Source organism: Budorcas taxicolor, chromosome 11, assembly GCF_023091745.1.
Source record: "Budorcas taxicolor isolate Tak-1 chromosome 11, Takin1.1, whole genome shotgun sequence".
Lineage (NCBI taxonomy): Eukaryota > Metazoa > Chordata > Mammalia > Artiodactyla > Bovidae > Budorcas > Budorcas taxicolor.
The window spans coordinates 42,771,149-42,787,449 of record NC_068920.1 but is presented as its reverse complement, the minus strand read 5'-3'; the positions used below and the strand labels follow the sequence as shown (position 1 = coordinate 42,787,449).

The 16,301-nt window shown below is 57.6% G+C and overlaps 1 protein-coding gene across 1 annotated transcript in view; it reads left to right on the top strand.

Annotated features, from left to right (window-relative positions):
* Window positions 1-980: 980 nt before the first annotated feature.
* The window catches only part of TTBK1 (tau tubulin kinase 1), a 35,404-nt gene continuing 20,083 nt past the window's right edge, over window positions 981-16,301 (top strand). Inside the window, exons 1-12 of the mRNA XM_052649208.1 lie at window positions 981-1,088; window positions 6,120-6,267; window positions 6,514-6,587; window positions 6,782-6,922; window positions 7,870-7,974; window positions 8,392-8,457; window positions 8,874-8,966; window positions 9,052-9,177; window positions 10,488-10,642; window positions 11,774-12,005; window positions 12,237-12,415; window positions 15,024-15,585. Of these exons, the coding sequence (XP_052505168.1) occupies window positions 981-1,088; window positions 6,120-6,267; window positions 6,514-6,587; window positions 6,782-6,922; window positions 7,870-7,974; window positions 8,392-8,457; window positions 8,874-8,966; window positions 9,052-9,177; window positions 10,488-10,642; window positions 11,774-12,005; window positions 12,237-12,415; window positions 15,024-15,585 (1,989 nt within the window). The remainder of the gene's footprint in view (window positions 1,089-6,119; window positions 6,268-6,513; window positions 6,588-6,781; window positions 6,923-7,869; window positions 7,975-8,391; window positions 8,458-8,873; window positions 8,967-9,051; window positions 9,178-10,487; window positions 10,643-11,773; window positions 12,006-12,236; window positions 12,416-15,023; window positions 15,586-16,301) is intronic.

The window sequence follows — 16,301 nt, the reverse complement described above, 5'->3', positions numbered from 1 at the left end:
CTTCCTGAGCTGACACAGAAAGGTGTGGGCAGAGGCTCTCTTGTCCACTGTCCATCCAGACCTCCTGTCGCCCAGCATTCTCCTGCCTTCTCTTAGGCTGCTTCCACTTCCCCACTCTCCTCACTTCCCCCCAGTTTAGCTCCCTCTCTCCCTCTGAGTGGCCACAGGGCTCCTTACCTCTAAAATCCACATCTGAGTCCATCGCCTGATGTCCACCCCATTGCTCACATCCTTGCTTCTCACCCCCCGTGTCCGTGACCATGGTTTGGGCTCAGCTCTGAGAATGGTGGCAGCCTCCTCACTCAGCACCATCCTCAAGGGGCTGTTGGGTAGCACCTCATTTTCAGATGATCACCTCTCCCACGGTCGATTAGGGCACCCTGTCATTGTGGGGTGGGTCTTCCCTGGGTCACCCTTTGGTCAGCAAGTCTCCCCTTTCAATGAGCCTCAGATGCACAGTTTCCCGGACACGGCGCGGCATGGAAAATGTGTGGGTGTGGGGACCACAGATCGGATCCCCAAGCTGGTCCTTTTTGGCTCGGGTCTCCCTGCTCAAGCACCCATCCCAGTCTTGTGTCCTCTTCAGTTAGCAAGTCTTCCCCACGTTCGTCAGCATCTGTCTCTTTGGGAAACGCTTTCCCCACAGCCTATTCACACATCATTTTCCTCTCCTTTCCCCATCATATGTGTCCCCATTGCTGGCTTTCACATCTCCAGTCTACAGTTTGCATCTCTTTCCCCTTCAACGGCATCTGTGGACTTCTACCTGGGTTTTTACACAATGCTTCCCCCAGTGACCCCTGGAGCATCTACCCAGTGGGCCAGGGAAGGATGCCAGCCAGGAGAACGGAAGTCGCCTCTTCCATATCTGCAAGTGGGTCCCGGGTCCTAGCCCGCCTCCCTCACAATCCCTCCCCACTCCCCAGGTAGATGGCCCCCTCAGGGCAGGCCCTGCGGACACCCCTCCCTCCGGCTGGCGAATGCAGTGCCTAGCGGCCGCTCTTAAGGACGAAACCAACATGAGTGGGGGAGGGGAGCAGGCCGACATCCTGCCGGCCAACTACGTGGTCAAGGATCGCTGGAAGGTGGTGAGTGAGTGACCCGGCGAGGCAGAGGGAGGGGAGCGGGGAGGATGGAAGGGGAGGGCTTGGAGTCCCGTTAAAACAGGTGCCTGCGGCGGCCCTACCCTAAGAGGGAGGTGCCCCTGAGCTCGTTTGCACATGGCTTGCAGGTCGTTCTTTTGCCTACACTTGTGGACCATCGCTTTCTCCCGGTGCCCCCTCTCCAACCCCGCCGTCTCTCACCCCTTTCCCCGCTAGGTCACGTTGGTTGGGCCCAGCCTGAAACAACTCTTGGTTGGATGTCGGAGCGGGAGCTGCAGAGCTCAGGGAGGGGAAGAGGGCGGGGGTGGGGGAGGGGGCTCTTTCTCTGTTGGACCTTGGAGAAGGGCAGTGAGTGAGCCCCTCCTCTTCCGCAGAGGACAGAAAAGCCTGGGTTCGGGGAAAGAGGCCCTGCAGGCGGCTCCCACCGCATCCGCACTCCATCTTCTCCATCCACCCTCCTCCCCTCACGGCTTCCTGCGGCAGGTGCAACATGCCGAGACTCCATCTCCCAGCGTGCCTTGCTCCTCCAGCCCAGGACTTCAGGCTGCTCGGCCTGCTGGGAATTGTAGTCTGAGCCTCCTCAGGGCTTTCGGCCTCGGATGGGAGGGAGACGCGTGAGGGGCGAGGCAAAGGCAGTGCAGTGTATGCTGAATGGGACCTACTGTAGAAATACTGATTTGTTGTTGTTGTTGGTAACGCGGGAATCTTAGTTCCCCAACGAGGGATCGAACTTTGCCCCTCGGCAGTGGAAGCACAGTCCTAACCACGGGACAGAGGGTGGGGGCTCAACTCACCAGAGGTGCAGGGTTGAAAGGAGAGTGGGGTGGCCCGATTGCCCTGCAGGTTACCATGGCAACAACGCCCGTGGGCTGGTTTGCCAGTGGCCCAGGGAGAAGGGCAAAAGCTGCAACGAGTTGCCAGAGGAGTCCCTGGGACTCGGAGCAGGGGGTGAGAAGGGAGCTAGGGAAGCCAGAGAACAAGGGAATGGGCTGTCTGTGTCCCAGACGGGGCTTCTTGAGAGGGAAAGGGAGGGGACAGAAATCAGGAGAGGAGGATCCAGGGCAGGAATCAAAGGAATGAGGGTCTGACAAAGTGAGGCGTGTTCCTCCAAGACCCCAGCCCCAGCAGGTCCTGCTCAGGGTAGTTTCTGGCAGATTGGGGGCAGGAGGACTTTTGCACTGAAGACGTGAGAAGAAGAGGGTGTTCACCAGCATAATGAGTTTGGGTTAGAACTTTCCTGTGCTTTTTGAGGGAGGGGGTGGGAGATGAGTGGGGAAAGAAGTGGTGGAGGTCGGGTCTGTGGACAGGGAGCAAGCCCTTAGTCTTTGCCAAGGTGAACTCTCTTTCCCCTCACTCTGTCCCTGGACCCTGGAGAAATAGAGAGCGTGGGGTGCCAGATGCACCCCCTCAGCCAGTCTCCATGAGGGCCAGGAGTGAGGCACAGCTCAGGAACCAAGAACAAGCTGCCCAGATGGTCTATGCCAGGAGAAAAGGAGGGTCCATGACACTAGGTGGAGTATTTAAAAATGACAGCTTTCTTCTTGAGGGGTGCCTCTCAGAATCAGAATAAACAACTATAATAACAATAAAAACTTAGCATTTATTTTGAGCACGTACTGTGGCCAGGCAATGTGTAAAGTCCCTTACATGCCTGACCTCAACAACCTATGGGATAGATACCATTATTATTCCCATTTCACAGGTATGGAAACTGAGACACAAAGATGAGCTAACTTGCCAGGTTCCCATGACTGGCTGGTGAAACCAGGTCTATCTGACTGCTGGTGCAACAGTCACAGAGCTATGCCATTCATTTCCCAAGAATTAGCCTCTCCAAGAATCAAGATCACAGAGCCAAGGGATAATTGTGACCTATTATAGTCCCACTCATTTTACAGAAGGAGAAAAGCAGAAACTCATTGTGGGTCACCCAGAGCTGGCCCAAGAAACCAGGTTTCCTTTTTCCTAAGTGAATGCTGGTCCTATTGTATCGAGGTCCTTCAGCAGTGGAGGGGCTCCTGAAAAAATGTGGGAGGGAAGGAGCAGGGTCTAGTTGTGAGAATGTTCCTGTTACTGGGCGTGGGCAAAGCTGTTCTGTGACTTTTGTGGGGCTTGGGCGGTCAGTTTTGCCTCCACTGGCCTCTTCAAAAATAAAAAAGTACTAAAAATTGCAATTGTGTGATTGCACTGCTATAATAAGGAATAAATTAATATTATATAACAAAAATTTTATCTAAAAGTTTATTTATTCCCCTTCTGACTTTAAAAGAAATTAGAACATTTTCATGGCCTTCTAAAAGTATTATTAGGGAACTAGCCTCTGTGCCCGGTGTACTCTCCTGCCCCCAGAGGTTCTGTAATGGGTGGGTAGGGGTGAGTAGGGAACTAAGAGAGGAGAAACACTGTTTGGAAGTGGAGGTGGTAGAGAAATACCCTTTGGTGTCCTGGGAAATTTGGGAGTAGATGTCAGAAATGTCTTGGGTGCCCCGAGCCCTCCTTACCATCTCTAGCAAGCATTTTGGAACCTGGCAAATCTGGGCTTGAATCTCAGCACTCATACTGTTAATGCCAGTATGGTCAACAGCTCCTACAAAATTGCAGTTAAGAGCATGGGTTCTGCATTAGATTGCATGTGCTAAGTCTCTTCAGTCGTGTCTGACTCTTGGCGATCCTATGGACCGTAGCCCGACAGGCTCCTCTGTTCATGGGATTCTCCAGGCAAGAATACTGGAGTGGGTTGCCATGTCCTCCTCCATGGGACCTTCCTGACCCAGGGATCAAACCTGGGTCTCTTGCATTGGTAAGCGAGTTATTTACCATTGCCTGGATTTAAATGAAACCTGGCTTTGCTACTTACTAGCAGTGCGAACTGGGGCAAGGTACTTAACTCTCTGCGCCTTAGTTTTCCTTTTGTGCAAAATGACAGCTCCTGTGAGTTGTCGAGAGCCTCTGGGGATGAGCTGAGATGAAATCTGTAAGTCAGGAGCAGACAGAACAGAAGGGTGGTGGTTGTACCCTCTCCCTTGCCCTTTTCTCCATATTGCCACAAAGAAAACCATAAAGGAATCTAGAAGATACTAGACTCTCCCCTGAGTTTAACGTTACCCAGAAGACCTGCCATGGATTCGCTTGAGCCGGCCTCTGTTTCCTCCTGTTCAAAATTCTTCTAGAAGCCTGACCTTACCTTTTATCTCAAGCAGAGAGGGACCCTGGTGTCTCCCTGTTCTTCCTCCACCCTCTTTCTTGGGCACGAAGAACCCAACCAGCTTTCCACTTGTCTTTTCAATCTTCCGGGCATCCTCCTCTCTCTTTCTAGAGTGTTTACCACTGTGACCCGCTGGGAACTCCCAGTCCTCAGCTCTGCCCTGCCCCCTTTCCTCCGCCGTTCCCATGTTTCAACCACCATTAAACATTTATTGGGCATGTGAGTGCTGAGTAAATGCTACAGGGGGAGGGTTCGGAGATGCGGGAGGCTCAGAGTCAGGAAGCCCAGCTGCGGCTGTTGTGTTACAAGCCAGTTACAAGCCAACAGGACAGGAGTAAGGGCTCAGAAAGAGAGCAGGCTATTCATGATGGATGGACTTCCTTGGGAGGTGAGAATGGAACTGTACAGCTTTCTTTCTTTCTTTTTTCCTAGTGAGGCATTTTATTTGCCTGGATGTGTTACAACCCTAGAAAAAGAATCTCAGGATTTTCCCTCCTGTGTTTTTTTGTCTTGCTTCCTCACATTTCATGATGCCAGCTGGGGTTATCAGTACAATGAGACCACACTGATGGAGTGGGAACAGGTTATTCTGCCATTTTTCTAGATCTTTGAGTTGCTCCTCAAATCTGGGGCTGGTCCCCCTACACTTGTCTAACCTACCTATGACATTCACAACAATTTTGCCAGCTCTGTGAGCACTGATGATTTCAAGCTCACCACTGTAACCATGCTTCACCATCACAGTTGGAAACTGGATGATGACTCTAGAGCATAGCCTGATAAGAACCTGGCATCTGCTTCTCTTTTTGTCATTGTTGATGCTCTTGAGAGCAGAACCAGAACCAGAGACCAGCCAGAACCTTCATGCACATCATTTTGGTGGCAAGGAAAGATGGCAGAAACGTGTGCATCTTTCTTAAACCAAACAAGTCCCCACTTAGAACTCAGCACCTTCTCCCCTGTTCCCCCATCTTTGCCAGCAGCATCCTCACTCTCCAAGAGCCCTGGGCCCCTGACTTGAAATGATCTTTAATCCTGCCCTCTAACTCAGCTTTGCTCATCTCCCCTGGCCAATTCTTCCTCTCTCACAGTTCTCCCCTCTGTCTTTTCTCACTCCCTGCCTGGGGATGCTGGAGGAGGGGGGCCCAGAGGGTCAGAGATCCACTGCAGTGCTCCCTGGGAACACACAGATTTTCTCCAAACTTCCATCCCCGCCATGTTCCCTGGGAGAGGAGACTCACCCTGGTTTTGGGCATCTGCCCTCGGGCCTCAGGAGTGACGTGGGCAGAGAACACCCTTTGCTGAGTACCCGCCCCTCCAGACACTCTCCTCGAGATGCTCTCTGCCCCTGGTGTCATCTTTCAGGAGACTGCCAACCCCAGAAAGGGCTGGCCTCCCTGGGGGACCCACCTGAAACTGCGAGGTTCTGGAAATCAGCTTTGCTTCTGGATGGCGGCTGCTCAGTCGAAGTGGGGGATGGGGAGAGCATGGTATTTATGTCCTTTAAATGGCTCACAACAGCCCATTATCTCTTCAGAACCCTGCCTGGGTTTGTCTCCATATCTCTGTGGAGTCTCAGGTCTCATAACTTTCCCCCCTGCCCATGTGACGTGTGGCCCTGTGTGTGTGTGTTGGGGGGAGGAGTTGCTGAGCTGTCTGTCTCTGGCACTAGGAGAGGAGGGGGGAGCATTGGTGGGTGGGGGATCCTCTCCTCCAAGGACACTGAAGGATGTGAGCCAGCAGTGGGTTGGGTGGAGAGCTACTCAGCCTGATCCCCGTGCCCCTTCTTCCCCTCTCCCCTGTCTCTGTAGCTCAAAAAGATCGGGGGCGGGGGCTTTGGTGAGATCTACGAGGCCATGGACCTGCTGACCAGGGAGAATGTGGCTCTCAAGGTGGAGTCGGCCCAGCAACCCAAGCAGGTCCTCAAGATGGAGGTGGCCGTGCTCAAAAAGCTGCAAGGTGTGGGTCCAGGACAGGCGGGGAGGGGAGGAGTGATGGAGCCCAGGGCTGGTAGGTGATGGGTGAGGGGCTATGGGACCCGAGTCCAAGAACCACGACGGGCTTAAGGTGCAGGGGGAGGTGGGAGAAGTGGCCAGGGCCCAGGGCTGGGGGACCAGGAATCAAGAGCTCCTCAGGAGCCCACCTCAGGGCTGGAAGTAGGGAAAACGGAGTGGGAGTTGGGAGACCCCTGTCTGTGCCCCTCAGGGAAAGACCACGTGTGCAGGTTCATTGGCTGCGGCCGGAACGAGAAGTTCAACTACGTTGTGATGCAGCTGCAGGTGAGCCCCCGCAGCCCGGCCTCCCTCCCTCCCCCAAGAGATCTGGTGGGGACGCCGGGGTAGGATGCAGCCTGCGGACTCCGGAGGAGCGGCGAGTGGGCACAAGCCTTGGCAGGGTGGCGAGGCTGGGCGGAGCGCCACGCTGGCGGTGGACCGCTGGACGGCAGCTGAGCAGGGCCCCACCCTCACCGCAGGGCCGGAACCTGGCTGACCTGCGCCGCAGTCAGCCGCGGGGCACCTTCACGCTGAGCACCACGCTGCGGCTGGGCAAGCAGATCCTGGAGTCCATCGAGGCCATCCACTCTGTGGGCTTCCTGCACCGCGACATCAAGCCGGTGAGGGTGCTCCCCGCCTCCGAAGCTCCCCCCACCTTCTCCCCTTTCCTGGGCCCCCTGTTGCTTCTCCAGAGCAGGGGTTGGGGTGGGGACAGCTTCTTCTGCCTGTCTCCTCCTCCTGCTCTCCATCTCCAGCACCGCCTCCTCGTCCCCGCTGCCTCCCAGGAGCACCTCTGCCCACCCTTGGCCATGCCCGTGGCATCCCCTCTCTTCGGTCCTCTTCCCTTTTCTCACCCCTGACCTGAATAGTACTTGAACCTGGAAAAGTGAAGGGGTTGGGGAAAGATGGAGGGACTGAGGAAGAGGACCTAGGGGCTAGGGTTTGGGAAGAGATTCCAAGTAGCTAATTTTGTGACATCTTGGATCTTGGTGCTGGGGAAAAACCTCTCATTTAAAGTGGTGAGGGACTTGCCTGGTGGTCCAGTGGCTAAGACTCTCCACTCTCAGTTCAGGGGGCCCTGGTTTGATCCCTGGGCAGGGAACTAGATTCCACACGCTGCAACTAAGGCCCAAATAAATAAATTACAAATTTTTTTTAAAAAGTGAAAACAGGCCCAGAAAGATTGGTTGAATGGCCCAAAGTCACACAGCAAGGACAATGCTGGCCGCCTGGTGCCACCAAGCAGGACGGCTGCACTGGGCCACATGGTCCTGCCGGGAGTTCTGGGGGTCCCGAGCCAGGCGGGCCTCGGCTGGGCCACCTCCTGCTGTGTGGTCTGGGAGAAGCCCCCAGCTGGCCCTCAGTTTCCTCCTCTCTAAAATGAGGATGATCACACCTGCCCCTCAGACGAGGGTCCGTGACTTGCTGCACACGGTGATGTTTTACTCTCATGTGAGTGTGAGGAGGGGTGGAGGGGCCCTCACCAGAGCTGTTTCTGGTGTCTCCTGAGGTGGGCCAGGTGGGCTTGGAGCCCACAGGTGGCCTCACAGCTGCTGTCTTCCCCCAGTCAAACTTTGCCATGGGCAGGCTGCCCTCCACCTACCGAAAGTGCTACATGTTGGATTTCGGGCTGGCCCGGCAGTACACCAACACCACGGGGGACGTCCGGCCTGTGAGTACCGCCGCTCACCGGAATCCTGGCGTCCTCACCTCAGCCCCTGATCTGGGGGCCCTTCACCAGCCTTTCCTGAAGCTGCCTAGACAGGCCTGGCCTCAGTGTCGCTCAGCGCTGAATCCACATGCAGCCTGTTCCCTCTCCCCCGTGCTTCTGCGCCCTGTGGTCTGTCTGCCCACTCCGGTCAAGGGCAGACGAGCAGGGGCATCAAGCAGGGACAGGAGGCAGGTTTAAGACTGGGCTTGTGGGTCAGGTTGCTCTTGACCCACGTGATCCGGAATGGGGATGGGGTTGGGGTGGAGGGGGAGGCTGGCAGGGCTAGAGTAGGCTGAGGAGGCTTGGTAAGCAGGGTTGAGATGTGGCCATGGTCAGGGACAGCGGGTGACATTCCTGGTGGTGTCCTCCCCTCTGCAGCCTCGGAATGTGGCCGGGTTTCGGGGGACTGTTCGCTATGCCTCGGTCAATGCCCACAAGAACCGGGTGAGTGGCTGGGCTGGGACTAGGGAAGGTAAGACAGTACAGGCACAGGTCACGGGTGGGGTGTGCAGCTGTTGGGGTGGAGAGGAGCCCGAGGCAGGGGCTGGACACTGCCCCTCCAGAGACCCTGGAGGAGGGCTCCCCTGGTGTCTCCTCTTGACGTCACCTTCTTCCTTACTTGGGGGATCCCCTCCTCTCTGTCCCTACCACGAATCTCTGGAGTATGAGAAAACTCACACAGAACTTTTGACTGAGGGATCCTGTGTGTTGGTGGGTCAGGAGTGGAGCCATGGCTTCAGGGAGACCCTAGCTCTGCCCACAGGCACCCTGACTGGGGTCCCTCAGTGAAGGGTCAGCCCCCACTCCCAGAGAAGAACCTGAGAGCTGTGGGTGACCCTGCTCCGCACCCCCACCCCCAGGAGATGGGCCGCCACGATGACCTGTGGTCCCTTTTCTACATGCTGGTGGAGTTTGCAGTGGGTCAGCTGCCTTGGAGGAAGATCAAGGACAAGGTAAGACCAGTACAGCTGGGCCTGGGGGTGGTGAGGACATGGAGGGCAGCTGGGGCTCCATCTGCCGGTGCCCTCCTGCCTCCAGGAGCAGGTAGGGATGATCAAGGAGAAGTATGAGCACCGGATGCTGCTGAAGCACATGCCCTCCGAGTTCCACCTCTTCCTGGACCACATTGCCAGCCTCGACTACTTCACGAAGCCTGATTACCAGGTGGGAGCCTGCCGCCTGCTCCTGCACCCCCTTCTCTGTGGGTGGCCGTCTCCAGCACCATCTATCCTGCTGAGGCCCCACGCCCCTGCCGGCTACGTCCCGAGCACCTCCCCTGCTCTTCCAACTGCACGAAAGAAACTGTTCTCTGCTCTTGTAAACAGCAGTCACAGTTCCGATTTATCAAGAGCTCACCCTGCTCTCAGCACTTTTCCTCACTTAATTCATTTAAGCTTTAAAACAAGCCTTTGGAGACATTGCGTGTTCTTCATGTTATTATTCCAGCACTTAATCATTAATGAAACCAAGTGCTGTCGAGGACTTCACAACGAAACTCTGTAGGAGACCAAGTGGGATGATTGTCCCCATTTCACAGATGAGGAAACTGAGGCCTGGTTGCCTGGTGAGGAGCAGGGCAGGGCTCAGGCACACTTGCCTTCAAGTCCAGGGCTCTTTCCAAGGTGCCCTCACCACACTCCTATGGGACCTGCTGACCCTGATCAAAGAATGGGTGAAACAGTGTTCTGCCAGGACCTGCCATGTGCCAGGCATGGCCACACCCCTCAGGAGCACGGATAGTGTCAGGACCATAGTGGGCCCACAGTAAAGGGTCCCGCTAGCAGACAGAACTGTCTGGAGAAAGAGCTAAATCAGAGCGGGAACGTCTGGGGGACTGCCACCTCCTAAACCCAGAGACCTGGTTGTTGGCAGAGATCCCTTACTCGGGTAGTCGGGAGACCATGCCCCTTAGTCCTAACTGAGCCTCATGGGGTCCCTCAGACCACACAGCTTCCAGCACACCCTGTGCTGAGCTCTGTGGCTGGCTGCTAGAAATGTAGAGGCGGCAGGTAGGCCTGTGAACAGTTCAGACTGAGGCTGTGTGGGCGAGGGAATCAGGGAAGGCTTCAGATGGGAGAGAGCGGTGGGTTGGGCACTGCAGGCAGACAAAGCTTTCTGTGCAGAGGTATGACCCCAGGTGGTGGGTTTGGGAAACTGCTGCTGCTGCTGTGTCCGCGGAGCCGGTGGTGATGGAGGAGGCGGGGGACAGGAATGAGCCGGACGCATCTCCAAGGGCTCGAGTCCAGCCAGGGGGGAGCTGAAGTCCAGACGATAATTTGCATGCTGATTTGCATATCGTGTGCATGTTTTCATTTAAAATCAATGTGCCCTTCTCCTTCCAATGCCCCCTCTTGGCCCCTCCCTGTCCTGGAAGGCCTCTGTCTTCCCCTCTGCAACCCCAGCACCTGCCCCCCACCTCCTGGCTAGCCCCCGGGGTCACCGCTCTGTCCTCCCACCACCCCCGCCCCCTGCAGTTGATCATGTCAGTGTTTGAGAACAGCATGAAGGAGCGGGGCATTGCCGAGAATGAGGCCTTTGACTGGGAGAAGGCGGGCAATGACGCCCTCCTGTCCACGAGCACCTCCACCCCGCCCCAGCAGAACACCCGGCAGACGGCAGCCATGTTTGGGTGAGTCTCGGGAGGGGCGATGGCCCTGTGGGGGGCAGACGACCCCTGCCCCTAGGTGTCACGTGGGAAGCCAGCCCTCTCCTCCTCTTCCTACCCGGACACCACCTGGCTGTCTCTCCTGTTCTCGGTGCTCAGAAGCGGGGCTCTTGAATCCCAGGAAGTCCCACCACATCTCCACCTTCAATCTGGGGCTGCAATGGACATCCTTATTTGGAGTTCTTGACCTTTCTGGGGAGCAGGGTCCCTGAGTGAAGTTCCCCTGGGGCCCACAGTTTGGTGATCACACATGGCCAGGTCTTGAGCCCCAGCTCTGAGTCCCTGTAGGGCTCAGAAAAGAAATTTAATAGCCCCTGACCTCAAAATGCTCTCAGTTGAGTTGAGGATGTTTGTAATCGATGAGTTGGCGAACTCAGATCCAGGTGAAAAGCACAGAGACTGAGTGGCCCAGGGAGGGGCCAGAGTGAGAAGGTCTCCCCTGCCCCACCGTCCCAGGAGTGAGCCAGGGGACCTGCTAGAGAGACTCGACAGGACTTGCCGGCACACGTGGTGCCAGTTCTGTGACGACGTTGCTCGAGGAACTCCAAAGTGATTCTTTCTTTGGACCCATTTCCTAATCTCTAGGGCTTCCCAGGTGGTGCTAGTGGTAAAGAAACTCGCCTGCCCGCGGGTTTTATCCCTGGGTCGGGAAGATCCCCTGGAGAAGGAAATGGCTCCCCACTCCTGTATTCTTGCCTGGAGAATCCCATGGACCGAGGAGCCTGGTGGGTTACAGTCCATGGGGTCGTATGGAGTCAGACATGACTGACGCAACTTAGCAGGCATATACGCCTAGTCTCGAGGAATCAGGCCAGCAAACTGCAGTAGGGAGCTGGCAGGGCCACGAAGCAGCGAATCTCCTAAATAAACAGGTGGTGCTGTAGCCCGCCTCCAAGCCTCTGCCCACTGGAGCCACCTGAGGGTACTATGGTCCCAGAGGGTGTACGAACCAGAGATGGAGATGGGCCTATGGACGCCCCCAACCTGCCGGACCTCTCCTGTGCCCCCGCCCAAGGGTGGTGGGTGGTCTCCAGGGCTAGAGGAGAGGGCAGCCCCCCACCAGCCTTGCCCACGGCCCCCTCCTGGCCTCCACAGGGTGGTCAACGTGACACCAGTGCCCGGTGACCTGCTCCGGGAGAACACCGAGGACGTGTTGCAGGGCGAGCACCTGAGTGACCAGGAGAATGCACCCCCGATCCTGCCTGGTCGGCCCCCCGAGGGACTGGGTCCCAGCCCCCACCTTGTCCCCCACCCCGGGGGTCCCGAGGCTGAAGTCTGGGAGGAGACGGATGTCAACCGGAACAAACTCCGGATCAACATTGGAAAAGTAACTGCAGGCAGGGAGGGCGACATGGGTGGCCTTCTCCCCCTGCCCCCTTGCTCCTCACCCGTGGCTCCCTCTCCCCAGCCACCTGCCTGCTCACCCTGCCTTCTTGGCCTGGCGCCCTCCCAGAATCACTGGCACCCAGTGCTCGGACCTCCCACTCCCTCCTTCACCCCGAAAAAACCACGGCCCCACAGCCGCCCCATCAGCTCATGGGACTCCCCTGTCCTGCAGACCCCCGCTGTGGTGGAGGAGGAGCAGAGCCGTGGTGTGGGGGTCCCCAGCTCCCCAGTGCGGGCTCCTCCAGACTCGCCGACAACCCCAGTCCGTTCTCTGCGCTACCGGAGGGTCAACAGCCCCGAGTCCGAGAGGCTGTCCACGGCGGATGGGCGGGTGGAGCTGCATGACAGGAGGTGAGTCTGGAGCCAGGGGTGTGGTCCGGGGCCCCTGGCACCCCCCCATCAGCTTCCCACAGCTGGTCTGGAGGAAGGGTAATTTCCAGGCAGAGGTGGGGGACCCTGGAAGGGTTATGAGATTTACGCTTGGGATTGGGGACTTGGTTAGCAGTGACCAGCCCTGGAGAAGGGGTGGGGGTGTAGAGGGCCCAGCTTAGGCCACGAAGGGGTGTGGGGTCGGGGACAGGCATAGGAGGAGGAGAAGGCTGAGATGGTAGGTGGGCGTGCTTCCAGAACGTTTTTACCTAGGGACTAATTACAGAGGAGCAGCTGGGGAAGCTTCCACCAGCTCCAGGGGAGGGGCCTGGAGAAGATTCAGCGGGTGTTGGGGGTGTTTGAGGAGGAGACAGACCAAGCTTTGGGGATCAGGGCTCGGGAGTCTGAATGTCAGGGAGGGAGGAGGGACCTGGTTGATGTGAGGGAGTGTTGAGAGCCAAGGTGAGCCTTTAGGATGTGGGATGAGAGTGGCTGGTGGAGCTCGGTGGCCCAGGGACCAGGGGTGGATCCTCATCTGGTGGGTGAGACCACCTCGGGTGGAGAGACGACCCCACCTCCCTTGGTTTAGGGTGGGGCTTTACAGCGAGGCGGGGGCCTTCTCTACACCAGGAAAGGAGTCGCTGCCCGAGGCCCAGAATCCAGAGCCCCAAACTGGATTCTGCCTCAAACTGCACTCCACCTCCGGGACGGGCACAGCGCCCCTCTGGGGTGCTCGAGACAGGGCAGCCGTGTGCCAATCCCTCTGGTGACCCCAGGACAGGGGGACGCAGGCCCTGTCCAGAGGGAGCCGTCAGCTCTCACACACACACTTATATCCACAGACACTCACACACTCTCACAGGTTGAATCCCCGGATAGAAGACCGCATTTTCCTCCCAGTCGCCCAGAGGGTTCAGGAAACAGGGAGGAGTGAGGAAGGGCAGTTTGGAAGGGAGATGAGTGGAGGAGGGAGGTGGGAGATGCCCTGAGCAAAGACAGTCCTGGAGAGCACCTTGGTCTGACCTGGAGTGAACCCTTGTTTCAGGAGAGGAGAGGGTCAAGGGGAGATTTTCTGGAAGGGAAGGGCCAGGATCTCAAGCAGGGCAGAGGGTTGGGGGGCTCTGGGGCACGAGGGAACAGGAGAGTGTATGAAGCAGATGGGATCAGGGTGTGCCCCGCCCTGCTTGCTTCAACCACCGGCAACCCCATCTTGAGCCTCTCTCTCCTTCATGTCCATCAAAACAAGCCATGCTCTTAAGTGACGTCAGCCACTTAAATGGGAGTATGAATGTAAGACCCGGTGACCTTCCTTTGTTTTTTTTTTAAGTTTATGAACAAATCGATAAAAATGCTGTGCAGATTAGTGTTGGCAGGACTCACATAGGCCAGGGTAGAAGGATGCTGAGAAAGGCCGACAGGAGGCTTTGATCTGTACCACTCCCCTCACAGGCTCGATGCTGGGAGGAGGATGGCAGTCAGCCCCCTGCCCACAGCCTGAGTGTGAGTGAGTTCTCTGCCGTTCTCAGCAGGGCACCCTGGAATGTGAGGGAGGACAGTTCTTCCTTGTGTAGCATTCCTGAGGAATATCCTCACCTTGGGGCCAGTAAACCCCAGTTGAGAACCTCAGCAAGCCACCTGAGATTCACAGCACAGGTTAAGATAACAAAGAAAGAGATGTCCCCAGGTAGAATCAGTGTCCCAGAGGCAAAAGCCAGAGGGGACCCAGCCCCTGACTGGCAGAACTCATCACCTCCTGGGGAGGCAGACTCATAAACACACACGTGCTGTGACGTGAGGGGACACAGGCAGCCCTGGAAGGGCAAACTAGGCCCCCGCCAGGGCAAACCAGCCCCACATCAATGCAGGAGGGAACAGCTCCCTATAGGAGGTGACACCGAGCTGGGGTGGACAGCCCAAGGTGGAAGGGCAGGCCGTGCGGGGAGAGTCGCATTTATAAAGGCACAGAGGTGTGGAAATTTTAGGAAAGACCAGGTGACTTTGAGATGGGTCTGGCTAGGGGAAATGGGAAACAGGGCCTCTGCCTGGGTGCCAGGGGCCTTGAATGCCAGACTAAGGCGTGCGGACGTTGTCCTGGGCTGGTGGGGGGGGCGGTCACGGGAGTGTTTATTGGAGGTGGTGCAACCAGCCAGGTAGGCCTGAAGGGTGATGGTAGAAGAGGCCAGAAAACCATCAGCACACTCGAGGGCCAGGTGGATGTGTTTGTCTTGGGCACATCGGGCGCAAGCCTGGGTGGAGTGGAAGCCCTTGCTGGGCAAGCATCTGATTATCTTTAGGAAGATCCAACTTTCTGGGAGGGCTCTGGAGGACAGTGTTCCTTGAGCCCAAGAATTTTACTTACTGCGTGTTTAGATTCCTGGAACATAGTAAGCATTCAAAAATGTATGTTGAATGAATGCATGAGCTCTTTGCAAGGACTGAGGTTGGAAGGTGGCAGCCCAGGAGGTGGCTGAGCCTGGCCTGGGGTGGGAGAAGGGCAAAGTCAGGAGGTCCCAGTCATAGGGCTCCACCTTGGGGTCCTTGGGGATCCAGAGAGGCCGGGCACTGAGCGCCACATTGGGTGGCTTTGCAGGTCACGGATGGATCTGCCTGGCTCACCCTCGCGCCAAGCCTGCTCCTCGCAGCCGGCCCAGATGCTGTCAGTGGACACAGGCCATGCCGACCGGCAGGCCAGCGGCCGCATGGATGTGTCAGCCTCTGTGGAACAGGAGGCCCTGAGCAACGCCTTCCGCTCGGTGCCCCTGGCTGAGGAGGAGGACTTCGACAGCAAGGAGTGGGTCATCATCGACAAGGAGACGGAGCTGAAGGACTTCCCCCCGGGGGCTGAGCCTAGCACGTCGGGCACCACGGACGAGGAGCCCGAGGAGCTGCGGCCGCTGCCCGAGGAGGCCGAGGAGCGGCGGCGGCCAGTGCCAGAGCCCGCAGTCCGGCCCCGGGGACGTGGCATGCACACACTGGCCGAGGAGGACCTGCGGCTGACGCCCGCCCAGCCCCCGCTACCCCAGCTGAGCCAGGCTGATGGCCGGTCAGAGACATCACAGCCCCCCACGCCTGGCAGCCCTTCCCACTCGCCGCTGCACTCCGGACCCCGCCCCCGACGGAGAGAGTCGGATCCCACGGGCCCACAGAGACAGGTAAGGCTGGGCTCGCACCCCATCCCCACCCCTGATGCCCGCAGTCCTGGCGTGCAGCTGAGAGTGCTCCCATATGCTCCCTGGGGGCTGCCGGCTAGCACCCACTGGTTGCAGCCGTGATAAAGGGAGACAGGTTTAAGGGTCTGCAAGCATGGCTGTGGGGGGCAGGGTTCTAAGTTGAGTGTTGCCTTCAGGGCAGCGTCAGCCAAGTGACAAAACAGGAGAAAGACCTCCCAGAGCATGGGGACAGGGTGTGCAAAGGCCCAAAGGTGGCAGTCAGACACTGATCGGCTTGTTGCAGCAGACGAGGCTGCAAGCTGGGTCCCGGGGCCCCGTCTGGGAGGGCCTTGGCCTTGGGGCTGGATTCTGAAGGCTTGGTGAGCCACTGAGGACAGAGGAGCCTGGCAGGCTGCAGTTCATGGGGTTGCACAGAGTCGAACACCGTGGAAGCAATGTAGCACGGCACGGCATGGCAGGCTTTTAAGCAGGGGTGTGACAGGATGACACTGATACTTTTGAAGGGTTCCTCTGGCTGCTGTGTGGAAAATGGATCGAAGGGGCACAAACCTATCAGTAGGAAGGCCACAGGGCAGGCGCAAGGCCACAGGGCAGGTGCAAGGCCACAGGGCAGGCGCCAGCAGGAGAGCGCCCTGGTGGCGTGGAGCAGGGTGGGGACTCTGGATGTGGGGCAGAGTGGATGGAGCCTGGGGGTGTTG